The sequence below is a fragment of the Pituophis catenifer genome, unplaced genomic scaffold, assembly GCF_029215685.1.
Source record: "Pituophis catenifer annectens isolate HBS135680 unplaced genomic scaffold, rPitCat1.0.hap2 SCAF_15, whole genome shotgun sequence".
Taxonomy (NCBI): Eukaryota; Metazoa; Chordata; class Lepidosauria; order Squamata; family Colubridae; genus Pituophis; species Pituophis catenifer.
In genome coordinates, this window is record NW_027256895.1 from 7,858,236 (window position 1) to 7,871,325 (window position 13,090).

Sequence of the window (13,090 nt, forward strand, 5' to 3'; positions counted from 1 at the left end):
AGTGGGATGACTTGCCTCCAGAAGTTGTGAGGGGTCCATCACTGGAGGTTTTTAAGAAGAGATAGGACAACCCTTTGTCTGAAATGGTGTAGGGTTTTGTGCTTGAGCAGGGGGTGGGACTAGAAGACCTCAGGTCCCTTCCAACTCTGTTATTCCTATTTTCCCCACAACAGCAAAAAGGTGGGTTGGGATGAGAGAGAGTTTCAACTTAGCAACAGAAAGAACCAGCATTCTTTCAGTTTATAGGACTCTCCTGGGTTAGGGAGAGTCCTGGAATCATCCCACAAGATTCTCCATAAAGCCACCGTCTCCAAGGAGCTTAGGAGCTGTGCTTCAAAGCAGCCTGTATACCGACAGCTGGAGGGCATGGCTGTAATCACTTCATTGTTGAAAAAGCAGCTGTTTTGGAATTTATTTTCCAAATGGACATTGGGTTGTGTCTTTAATTTCTCAATCACTTTTAAAGACTATCGATCTTTATTAAACTAAGAAAGTCTCTCTTTAGCTGCGACCTCTTATTCCTTTTTGAAGATCTGAACCATTTTGGGGATTTCTTTATTGTTAATCCACAAGGAAAAAGACTGCTGAAGGCAAGCTAAAATAAGGAAGTATGGGGTATCTTTTAAAAAAAAATAGAGAGAGAGAAATATAAGGGCAGAAAGTTGTGGTTCTTGTTTATTTTTTGTAGCATGGTCTGCTTTGCTGTTGATGGCTCAAACATTCTGATTTTTATGATTCCTGATTGGCCAGTAATTCTTAAGTGTCTTACAAAAAAGCTACTCTTTGACTAAAGAGGGAGTTAAAGAGGAGCAAATTATTAGAGATGCATTTGAAAAATCCTGAAATAAAACCCACCAGTTCATAGACCAGCTATGCTCCAACTACGTCAAAAAATCTACTCAAACTACTTCAGGGATACAATTATGTGTAGAAAGATACAAAATCACCAAGGCAATTCAACAAATAGCTGACAATGTAGAGGAGTCAATTTCAATTTTGGAATACAAACCTGACACCAAACTGTATTATGATGGTTTAAACATAAACCTCCCAACAAGATTGCAAGAAGAGTTTCCCCAAAATCTGCAGCTTTTAAAAGGACAAGTTTGGGACCGTTTTTCATGGATACTATGAAAAATTGAGAAATCCCGGAGAAGTTTATGACTGCTTAATAAACATTTGAGAAAAGAAAAAGATTTTATTTTATGAAGATAAGCTGGAAGGAGTGATTTAAACATAATGAGCAAATTGGAATTAGGATGGATTTTCATCAGTGTGATATTTGTAATAAAGAAAGTTTTAATGTAAAGTGGATTTGGAAATGCATTTTTTCCCCTTTATATATAATGCTTAAGTAATTCCTAAAGCTTGTAAAATATTACTGAAAGTGTATTTGAATGATCTATCTTAAGAGAACGTTAAAGAAAAAGATGTATTAGCTTAAAGAAAAGTTTAGAGTTTTAAAAAGGAAGTATACAAGAAGCAAGCTATTATTTTATGAGGCTAACTTGGAGGGAATGGTTTAAATTTAATGAGTTAATTGGAGTGACTTGGAATTTTATTAGTTTGACTAAAAGCAAATTTTAAAGTTTGTATGTTAAGAAGAAATTTTTTAAAAAGATGTATTAGAACTTTTTAGTTTTAGAATTTTTTTAAAAAAATGTTTTATATTTTAAAATGGATAAAAAGTATTTTCCCTTTAAGATGAAAGAATTTGAAAGAATACAGTGAATTTTGTTAATAAAATTAGTGGTAATATATAAAGATTATTAAGTGCAAACAGAAATATATATTATTTCCAAAGCAAGGAAGAAAAAGCAGAAATGGTTAAATTGGTTGCTTTATTCAAAGAGGAAAATCTACTTAATCATGTTTTTTTTATTTGGAAATTACTTCTGGATATTGTGCTTGTGATGAAAAAAATGAAACTTTGACTTTGGTTTTGCTGATTAGATAGATTGTTGTTATAGAAACGGCAAGTATGTACTAATGTGTAAAAATAAAACTTCAGCTTGTAATGTTATTTTTTTACTGGGCTGGAAGTTAATGTTTTTTTCTTGAACCAAAGTTTTATACATTTTTTGACAAAGACTTTAACATAATCTAAAGAATATTATTTCTTCTCCCACAACAAAAAAACATTTGAAACACAGAGAAGTTACAGATTAGAAGCCTACATTTATGCTGAAAGACTTTTTAGTCATGCAAGCAATTTTGGGGGAACTGGCTAAGATTATTTAAAAAAAAAAACATTTTATAACTTTTTATATTGTATGGTTTTATACAGGGGTGTTCCTTTTATTTCCATTCATAAAAGTGATAAATTATGTATGACACCAATTAATAAATCATTATAATACCTGGGACCCTTTTCAATGGGGCTGCCCTTGAAAAGTACCCAGAAGCTCCAATTGGTTCAAAATGCAGCCAGTCAATACGGTTTGGTGCAGATTCAGCTGTGCACAGATGTCATATTTATGGAGATTCTCAAACATCCAGATGATGGTTGTTCCAAGCCCCCCCCCTTTTTTTTTTTGGCAAGGAGTATAAATCATTCCATTCCCCACCAATCCAGTCAGAGCTGAAGAATTTTCTTGGATGAGATTCAAAACGTCTTCAAAGTAAAACGAGAAAGTCCCATTGCCTCTTAAAAAATAAAGCACCTTTGGCACAGGTGTCACCTTTGCTGTGGGAGTTGCATTGTCTGACAATCTGCTTCTGGATACAATTAAAGGTGCTGGTTCTCCCCTTTCAATGCTACATGGCTTGGGACCAGGTTATTTGAAGAATTGACTCTTCCTGATCGCATCCATGTGATCCAGTAGAGCAGGGAGGCAGGGAACATTGTGAGTCCTCCCTCTTAAGTCAGGACATCTGGTGGGACCCAGAAGAAGTCTCTTCTTCATGATGGCTCCCTCCCTCTGGAACATCATCCACACTGAGATTAGATTGGTCCCCACTTTGACCCTCTTTTGCAAAGCTCTAAGTACCTGGTTTTGTCAATAGGTTTGTGGAACCCAAAATGGGTTGGAACCTATGAAATGGCTCAACCAATTAATTGTTATCCCAAGTGGTGTGTTTTTATTCTTTCTATATTTTTTTAAAAAATTTAAGCAGCTCAGAAACACTGAAAGTGATAGGGTGTCCATATACGTTTTCTTAAATGTATGAATAAATAAATAAAACTCCTTCCAATGTATGTCATAAGGTTTATTCAAGGATTTTCCTTAAATTTCAATTGATAAAGCTGGTAAACTATGTGGGACATCATGCCACCAATGATGAGAACAGGGGAAGCATCCCTTGCAGAGTACAGAGTAACTAGTTTCTATCTGAATTAGGGTTTCACTTTCATTATAATTTGGTCCATTTTCCCTATCCATAGCATCTATCGTCTGTCTGTCTGTCTGTCTGTCTGTCTGCCTGCCTGCCTGCCTGCCTGCCTGCCTGCCTGCCTGCCTACCTACCTACCTACCTACCTATCCACCCACCCACCCACCCACCCACCCACCCACCCACCTATCTATCTATCTATCTATCTATCTATCTATCTATCTATCTATCTATCTATCTAGTGAACATTCAAAATTTTCGTCCATCCCTCTATCAGAGAGGAGTATACATTTTTTTTTCTAGGATTTGAGCTGAATTTCAGCTGATTTTCATGAAAAATGCCAGACTTCTTATTCTAAACCAGGGATGTCAAACTCAATTTCATTGAGGGCCACATTAGAGTTGTGTCTGACCTTTGGGGGTGCAGGGTAGGCATGGCCAACATGACGTCACTTGTGTTAGGGGCTTCCTGTAGTGGCCTGAGTGCTCTGCCAGTAAAAATGGGTTCCTGAGCTCAGTTTTCAACTGGGATGGCCTCCTGCAAGTCTCTGCCAATGAAAATGGAGCTTGCCAATGAAAATGGGGGACCATGCGTGACCCTCGTGAGCTCCATTTTCAGCTGGGATGCCCTCCTGCAACCCTCTGACAGTGAAAATGGAGCTGGGGATGGCTGTGTGCAGCTTTCATGAGCTCTGTTTTCACTGGCAGAAGCACCACAGGCTGGTCCTTTTCTGTTTCTGGGGGGAGGGGTTGCAGGCAACATCTAAGCATCTGTTCTAAACCATGGATGTCAAACTTGCCACATCACATTGACTTTGCATGATTTTTGCGACATTTTTCCCATTCGTCGAACTGGGGTGGGTGTGGCCTTGATGTGATGCATCTGGCCCATGGGCCACCAGATTGACATCCTGCATGCACTCTTCCCAAGCTCTGTTTTTGCTGGCAAAGCGCTGGAGGAGGCTGTCACAGCCGCTCTCCCTGATCTCGTCTTCCTCTGCTGGAGACAATGGATCACCTGAGCTCTGCCAGGACACATAGGTGCCCCTGACATGAGTGACGTTGAGCTGGCCATACCTACCCTGTCCATGCCGACACCACCCACGCCACCCTAGCCACACCTACTGGCCCACCAAAGTCAAACACAACACTATTGCAGCCCTCAATGAAATCAAGTTTGACACTGCTGAAATAGAGTGTTGAAAGGGACAAAGTGTTATATTCAAAAACCTGGGAAATGGTTGAAAATACAGCACCCAAGTCAGAAGTGAAATGCTCCCGGTTCGGACCGGATCGCCCGATCTGGTAGCGATGGAGGCAGGTGATTCGGAGAACTGGTAGCAAAAATCCCTGCACCCCCCCTTGCCCAGCTGAGCCGCGCAATCATCAGAGGCTTTTTTTTTTATTTTTAAAAGCATTTTTTTCTACAACCTCTTTGGACAAAAAAATGCTTTTAAAAGTAAAAAAAAAAAAAGCCTCTGATGATCATGCGGGTCAACTGAGATCATCAGAGGCTTTTTTTAAAAAAAGAAAGCCTCTGCCAATCGGGCAAGTCAGCTGGGATCGTCAGAGGCTTTAAAAGCATTTTTTAAGAACCTCTTCAGCCAAAGAGGTTGTAGAAAAAATGGTTTTAAAAGTTTAAAAAAAAATTGCCCACGCCCACTCAGTCATATTACCCCACCACCACCAAGCCACGCCCACATAACTGGTAGTAACAAATTTTACATTTCACCACTGACCCTAGTACTTCTCTTGGAATCAGCAACTATAATAAACATTAGTGTTATTTTTATACTCCCTGTAGACTAAAAGCAATCTTTCTCTTCTTCTTCTTCTTTTTTTGTCAACAATTTCTTCAAGCAAGGAAGATCACATGGGGTACTAATTTCTCTTTGTCAGTTGTTCCCTTTGGTTTAGATCAGGCCTGAAAATAATGAGGTAGCACTTTGGCAGGAATATGCATCCCAGTAAAGCAGCACTGGAGGACAAGATGGAGAAGATCTCCACAACTACCATGGCTTTTCCTTTTGTGCTCAGATAGGCTGGAAAGAAGGAGATCCACACACTGCAAAAGGCCAACATGCTAAAGGTGATGAACTTGGCTTCATTAAAGCTGTCGGGTAATTTACGGGCGAGGAAAGCCACAATAAAGCTGGCAATGGCCAAGATACCCATGTAGCCCAAGACACAATAGAAGAAGAAAGCTGAACCCTCATTGCATTGTAAAATCATTTCTTGGAGCTCTGAGTGCATGTCCAACTCAGGGAATGGGGGAGATGTTGACAACCAAAGAATACAAATACATACTTGTAAGAGAGAGCAGGAAAGGACAGTAGAAAGAGCCAATTTTTTCCCCACCCATCTCCTCATCTGAGATCCTGGTTTAGTGGCCTTGAACGCCACAACCACAGTGATGGTTTTGGCCAGTACATTAGAAATAGCCACTGAGAAAGTGACACCAAACATTGATTGTCTGAGAAGGCAGGTCACTTTGCCAGGTTGGCTGAGGAAGAGCAAAGAAGAGAGAAAACAGAGCAGAAGAGAGACAAGCAGGGTGTAGGTGAGGGACCGGTTGTTGGCTTTGACAATGGGAGTATCCCTGTGCTGTATAAAAGTTCCAAGTACCCAAGCTGTCAAGAATAAGAAACAAAGAGCAACTGAGGCCAAACCAATTCCTGAGGTTTCTTCTAAAGTTAGAAACACCACCGGTTTCAGGATACATCCATTGTTTTCTTCATTTGGATAATGATCTTCTGAACATTCGAAACAGTCATCCATATCTGGAAGAAAAATCAAGGAATTGTCATTGTAGTAATTCTGTCCCATTGAAACTCCCTTAATAATATGCATCCTAAATTGGTTTAATAAAGGTTCCTTACGTTCAAAGAAAATTGGTAGAATACCTCCCTACCATTTTGGTTTGAAATCTTCCCTTCTGGGCATGGAACACAGTCAAAGCAGCAGAATTGATTTCCCTCAATTCTTTTCTTCCAGGATCCAGGGAAACAAGGGTCATTACATCTGGAAAGTGGAAGAACCTGGTGATAATCATTAAAAGGTTTTGAAAAAGGAGAAATGTAAAAGAGTTTGTGATGTTTTTCTTTATGGAGGAAAATTATTCTTGACTTCCACAAGAGTTTATCAACTTCATCAACATCTTAAAAATGTACTAATCAGAATAATGTAGAAATGGTCCTGTTTGAAGGTCAAGGTGAGTAAATAATAACACATGGTGACAATCTCAGGAAAACAGGTCCATTCATATGATTTCAAACAGAAATGGAAACCAAATATGCAAACATGGCTTTTACATTATCATTTTGTCAATTTGAGGAATGCTTGATCATCAACAACATTTAAAAGAATATGCTATTGTTTATTTAAAAGAAACAGAAATTAGGTTTCTAAAGAGAATACATTCATTTTGGGATCGTAATGGATTAAGGCATTTTTGATTCAATAATTCAATACCTGGTTAAAAGCTGGGTGCCAGATAATCACATCTTCACCAATGAGTAATTCCTTCCCCTTTGGTGCCTTGAGATCCATCTTTCCAACTTTGACTCTCTGAAAGGATCTGTTTGGAAAAGTGATCAAGTTGGTGATGTCGAATCCACCTGTTGCTTCCCCTTTCTCATTCAGGAACACTCTCTCCCCAGCTGAATTGTTGAAAGAAATGCCTTTAAGAAATGAATGGAGCTACTTGAAAGAGAATAGGAGAGGGAGTTGATAGCAACATAATAGAAAAGAGAACATCATAATCAAGTTTCATTCAATAATTCTTCATATTCCAATAACTGTTATTGAATATATACATTTAGAAATTTGATGATCAATATTGCATGGAAATGTACATGTCCACTCTATTATTTATCTGATATTATTTTAACAAAAGGTAAGCATGAACTGAAGCAGAATGAAAGTAAGCTCTTGGAATTATGTAACTTTCTTCAATTATGTTTTAGGTCCACTACTTAAACAATTAATTCAAGATAGAGCATATATAATATTTCCTCGTTGGTACAAAGCTATTTGAGAGTCTAAGGTTTGACTAATTTCCTTTCGCCAGATTTTGGAACCTGAGACTCAAGCATTCATTGACACATAGATGAGAGGAAGTGATTATTTCAAAGATAGGTTTGTTTGATACTCTGGATGCCACATGTAAAAAGGACCACTTTTATTTTATTCTTGTAAAACTCTGATAGAGACAGAAAACTTTGCTTTTCACCCATGAAAATTTCATTAGCTACCCAGAAAGTACTTGGAGAATAGATTGTTTTTGGAAGAGACAATGAAAAGTAATCTAAATTATCATTTTAACTATATCTTACTGTGCAAGCTATGGTTATTTATTTAATAACTCCTACTGACATTTAAACCATAATTTATATAGTAGCTTCTGGAGGATCAGAATAACAGAATAACAGAGTAATAGCAAAACAGAATAACAAGAGAAATCAGTTTTCTGTATCAGCATGGGTTTGTTGAAAACAGATCATGCCAAACCAATATTATTTCATTCTTCAATGAAGAATGAAGTCAATATATTGACTAAATTAGAAGACCAGTGAAATACTGTGGAATAATATACTTAAACTTCAGCAAGGCATTCAACAAAGTAGACCACAACTTACTTCTTGGTAAACTTGAAAAAAGTGGGATAGATAGCATCACCAACAGATGGATTCGCAACTGGCTGACAAATCATATTCAACAAGTAGTCCTTAATTGGTCTACATCTACATGGAGGGAAGTAAGCAGTGGAGTACCACAAGATTCCATCTTAGGCCCTGTACACTTAAATATCTTCATAAATGACTTAGATGAGGGAATAGAAGGGGAGCTTGCCAAATTTGCAGGAATAGCTAACACTCTAGAAGATAGGCTCCATTTCCTCTAAAAATTCAATGTAAAGAAAAGTAAAGTCTTACACTGAGGCAAGAAAACCAAAAGTACACATATAGACTGGGGGAAACCAGGCTTAATAGCAGTAGCTGTGAGAGGGTTCTTAATGGACAACCAATTAAATATGAGCCAACAGTGTGGCGGCATCCAAAAAAGCCAATGCAATCCTAAATTGCATTAACAGAGGAATACAGTCAAGATCAAGTGAGGTACTAATACTACTCTATAAAGCCTTAGTAAGACCACACCTAGAGTACTGCATCCAGTTTTGGTCACCACACTATAAAAAAGATGTTGAGACTCTAGAAAGAGTGCAGAGAAGAGCAACCAAGATGATTAGGGAACTGGAGGCTAAAACATACCATGAAAATTTAGAGGAACTGGGCATGGCTAGTCTAGTGAAGAAGAGTACCAGGGGAGACATGATAGCAGTCTTCCAATATTTGAGGGGATGCCACAGGGAGGAGGGGCTCAAACTATTTTCCAAAGCACCGGAGGGCCAGAGAAGGAATAATGAATGGAAACTGAACAAGGAGAGATTTAACCTGGAAATAAGGAGAGATTTTCTGACAATGAGAACAATCAACCAATGGAACAGAAGTTGCCTTCGCAGATTGTGGGAGCTTCATCACTTGAGGCTTTCAAGAAGAGACTGGACTGTCAGAAATGGTGTAGGGTCTCCTGTTTGGGCAGGGTGTTGTACTAGATGACCTACAAGGTCTCTTCCAATTCTATTAATCTTTAAGCAATCTGTATCTATTTTATACATCACAGTATAACAAGGTTGCAAGGAACCTTGGAAGTCTTCTACTTAACCCTATTCAAGGAGGTGACCCTATACCACTTCACAGAAATGGCTGCCCAATCTTTTCATAAAAATCTTTAGTGATGGAGCAAATACAACATCTAAAGGCAAGCTGTTCCACTAATTCATTGTTCTCATTGTCAGGAAATTCTCTCTTATTTCTATGTTGTTTCTTATACTTGATTGCACATGCAGAAAATATTAAGACTTTCCACATTGGGTTCAAAAAATCATTTTATGCCAAGCTGCTGATTGAAATAAAAGAATTGTCCAATGCAAAGGAAATACCTGCCAAGCCTGCAGATTTGGAAGATCATTTTTTTTACGCATCGTAGTTGTCTTCCTATTGAACTTCAACATGTATAGATCCTGCAAAGCATGAGCCACAGAATAAACAGCATTGTAGATACTGTAGCTCTGGCCAGTCATTTCCATTTCAAAGGCAGATCCAGGAAGATCCTCTAGCTTCATCTCCCCAGTGCATTTTCTACTCTGCATTTCTTGTAACTCTGGTTTTGGAAATGAACAGTCAAATGCTTGTTCCCAAACTTCCTGCAGAAACCCATCTCTGTAGTCTGAAAGTGGATTGATGGTCTGAAGAAATTCCGTGAAACCTACAATTTCTGTTGAATGAACAGTGAAGGAAATTGCCCCATGGAACATCTGGAGGTCCCAGTTGATTTGTAATCCTGACAATATGAAATCAATCTGTGCCGTCATGATCCACACCTTTCCAAATAAAGTAATTTTCTTGCTCCCAGGATTTACTGGAAACAATGCAACTCTTAACCACAAAATTATCAATGATTCTCCATAGACAAGAACTGCATTGACTTTGTTATTCATCAAATGAATGGAAATCATTGAGATTCTTTGAAAAAAATATTGGAATTCTTCAAAGTGGGGCAGTTGTGAAAGCCTTTCTATAAACGCTGAGCAGATTCCATTCTGTGAAAGTAAGGGCTGCATTTTCTGTAAGAACTTTTCTCCATTGTTGTTATCAAGAGTAAAAATCCCAATCCATGTCCACCTGAAATGATGAAGCAGTTGGATAATCCCAATGTACTGATGGTCTTCTTTGGGGACCATGAAATAAAGTGAAGAGTGCTTACTGGTCTCAAATTCTTCTTGGGGTAATGAGCCATATGTCAGCTGCAAGAAAGTGGAATAGTATTCTCTTGAGTTGTTAGATTAAATGCAATTGTCCAGATCTAGTTTTCATAGAAAATATATGCAAGGAAGGAATTGTTTTCCTGAAATTCTTCTAGGTATTAATATGGAAAGGAATTACTTGGAATTATTTCAAAGACATATAATTGATCAATTATTTTCATAGAAGCAAAGAGTTCAAATCTTCCATCTGGTATGGAATTCATATTTCCTGTATTTGGCATAATAGTTTCAAAATTATGCTAACTAATAGACCTTAAGCCAGGAAGAACATCTTAACACAAACCTGAGACTAAATTTTAATGCTCCTTAATTATTCAGTAACAATAATGGCACCAGAATATAATTTTTTTTTGTTTAATCCTTTCACAACTTACTTGTGGAATCTTGAAGAAACTTGTAATTTCAGCAATATGAGATGATGTGACAAAATCCAGCCCCCCAATGATAGCCATGAGATTCTTCTGACTATCACATTTGTAGTTAGGGACAAATTCCTGGGACTTAAAAAGTAGGTCCAGAGTGGTGCGATAGGTCATCCTTGGGTTGTAGTAACTATCATAGATGTGGAACCCAAGAGTGACATTAGGTAAGATCTGGGAGTCCTCATTGATCTCCTTCACAGCAAAGGCCAAGGCAAGGACGTGTTGATGAAATTTGGCGAATACACTGCAAATAGGTTAAATGTCCCCATTGAAAAAAAAATAATTCTACAACCTTGTACGTTGGCATAATTTCTATATGAATAAGAAAGTTTTTTTGTTCTCTGACTGTAGTAGGAAGATTATAGCTTTGGTACAATGATTCATAATACAGTATTCAAATTTATTTTAAACATCATTTCCGTGACTTCCAACAAATATCTACTTCAACAAATACAAGTAGTGACTTTTTTCAAAGTACTATATTTATTGTCTATGAGATTTCCAGGAAATGTATATGAACAGATTGCACAGGCGTCACTCATTTACTGTATGTATGTTTTGTGGGGAGAGACAGTGCCAAATCTTTTTAAATATTATCTTTACCTCAGTAATTGTTCAAATAGACTTCTTGATCTGAAATTGTGTACATTTCATGTGAAAGACTTTAAAAGAATGTAAAGAAGGTTATTTCTTCTCTCATAACCAGATACAGTTGAAAGAAAAACAAGGCATAGATTACATTAAAAATGTTACATTTATGCACAAACAGCTTTTATTCATATAAAAGATTTTTGAAAGTTTCCGTAAGATTTGATAAAGAAAATAAAATTCTTACATTGGTACCTCGTAAGGTGTTAAAGCATGGTATTCAACAAATTTCATTTCATATAAGTGGTAAAGGAAATGAGATGCCATCCCACCAATGATGAGGTCTCCAGGCTGGTACCACTCATGTGGAACAAGGAAAGCATCACTTGCAGGGCAGCTCAAAGTACCTACTTTATTCACCAAAAACATCAGGAGAAACATCTTGGTGATCTTGTTATTTTGAAAATGTTTTTCCTTCCCATAGGGAAGCATATATAATCCAATACTTCATCTAAAGGTAGATGTAAGGATTATATTTGAGAATACATCTAAGGAGAAAATCTATCATTTTCTGCTTGAAGATCCATGTGAGTACAAATTTTTATCTTGAATATCACAAGGTTTTGAACAGATACCCTGGCAGAAGAGAACAGAGGTGGATACTTGAAACAATGAATCTTACAGAGCTGTTATTACCCCTTGTAACAAACTCTTTGTGACTCAAGACTTATTTTATAGGCAAACAGAAATCTTCATTGTTGTTGAATTTCAATAGCCTTCTGGGAAGCCTTTGATGTTTTGGCCTATAGTAATTCCTCTAGGATATAATTGTCTTATTTTGATGTGATAATAAGTAGCTGATAGTTCAGCTATTTTTTTTAAAGGTGCAAATGCCAACAAAAGTAATATAAGGGACATATGCAAGAGAATATATATTTAATTGTTATAATTGTAGAAATAAATACAAAGCTTTTTTTTCCCAAGATGACACATTTATTTTTGACTAATTTTTCACAAAATCAAATATGAACAAATCCAGCAGGTGTCAGTCATTTATTATACATTTCTTTTCTGAGGAACAACTATGTAGAACGTTTTTTAAAAAGTGACTCTAAGTTCTCTAAATCTCTTCAAGTAATTACTTGCACCAACTTTTCATACATTATCTCACAAATAATATAACACAGGGGTGTCAAATACAAGGACACGGGCTTTGGCCCAGCCTACCCAATGCAAAAAGAGGAAAAATGCCAGCAGTTTGAGGAGTGGCATAAAGATGGCCACACCCACTCAGTTGGCCACACCCACTCAGTTGGCCATGCCTGGCTGGCCCCCTGAGGCACAGCCCTGATGCGGCCCTCAATGAAATTGAGTTTGACACCCCTGCTTTAAAAAATTCTAAAGAATATTATTTCTTTTCCTACAATTAGAAACATTTCAAAAACAGAGACGTTATAGATTAAAAATGAAGCCTACATTTTTGCTGAAACACCTTTTACTCATATAAGAAAATTTGGGGGAACTGGGAAAGATTATAAAAGGAGGGGGAAAACACCTTTTACAATGGGATGCCATAAGGTTTTATACAAGGATGTTCCTTAAATTTCCTTAAATTTCAATTCATAAAAGTGATAAACTATGTGGGACACCAGGCCACCAATTAGGAGATCATCAGCTCTACCTGGGACTGTTGTGGAGGTTAATAAAATCAATGAACTGTGAACCTTTGTCTCTATGAATTTCTACTTTAACAAATGAGCCTTTAAATCATTTAACAGTAATAAAAACATAACAATATCTATGCAATTAATAAACAGCAGTTAGTTACTTAGATTAATTATCCTGTCAGCTATATATCTAT

General features: G+C 37.3%; 1 protein-coding gene across 1 annotated transcript; it reads right to left on the bottom strand.

The window, feature by feature from the left end:
• Window positions 1–5,214: 5,214 nt before the first annotated feature.
• On the bottom strand, window positions 5,215–11,670 carry LOC139324868 (vomeronasal type-2 receptor 26-like). Its single transcript, XM_070954617.1, has 6 exons — window positions 11,477–11,670; window positions 10,594–10,885; window positions 9,335–10,198; window positions 6,805–7,032; window positions 6,245–6,371; window positions 5,215–6,113 (listed from the first exon to the last, which is right to left on the bottom strand). The coding sequence occupies exons 1-6, from the start codon at window positions 11,668–11,670 to the stop codon at window positions 5,215–5,217; spliced, it is 2,604 nt and encodes an 867-aa protein (XP_070810718.1).
• Between the last annotated feature and the right edge of the window lie 1,420 nt (window positions 11,671–13,090).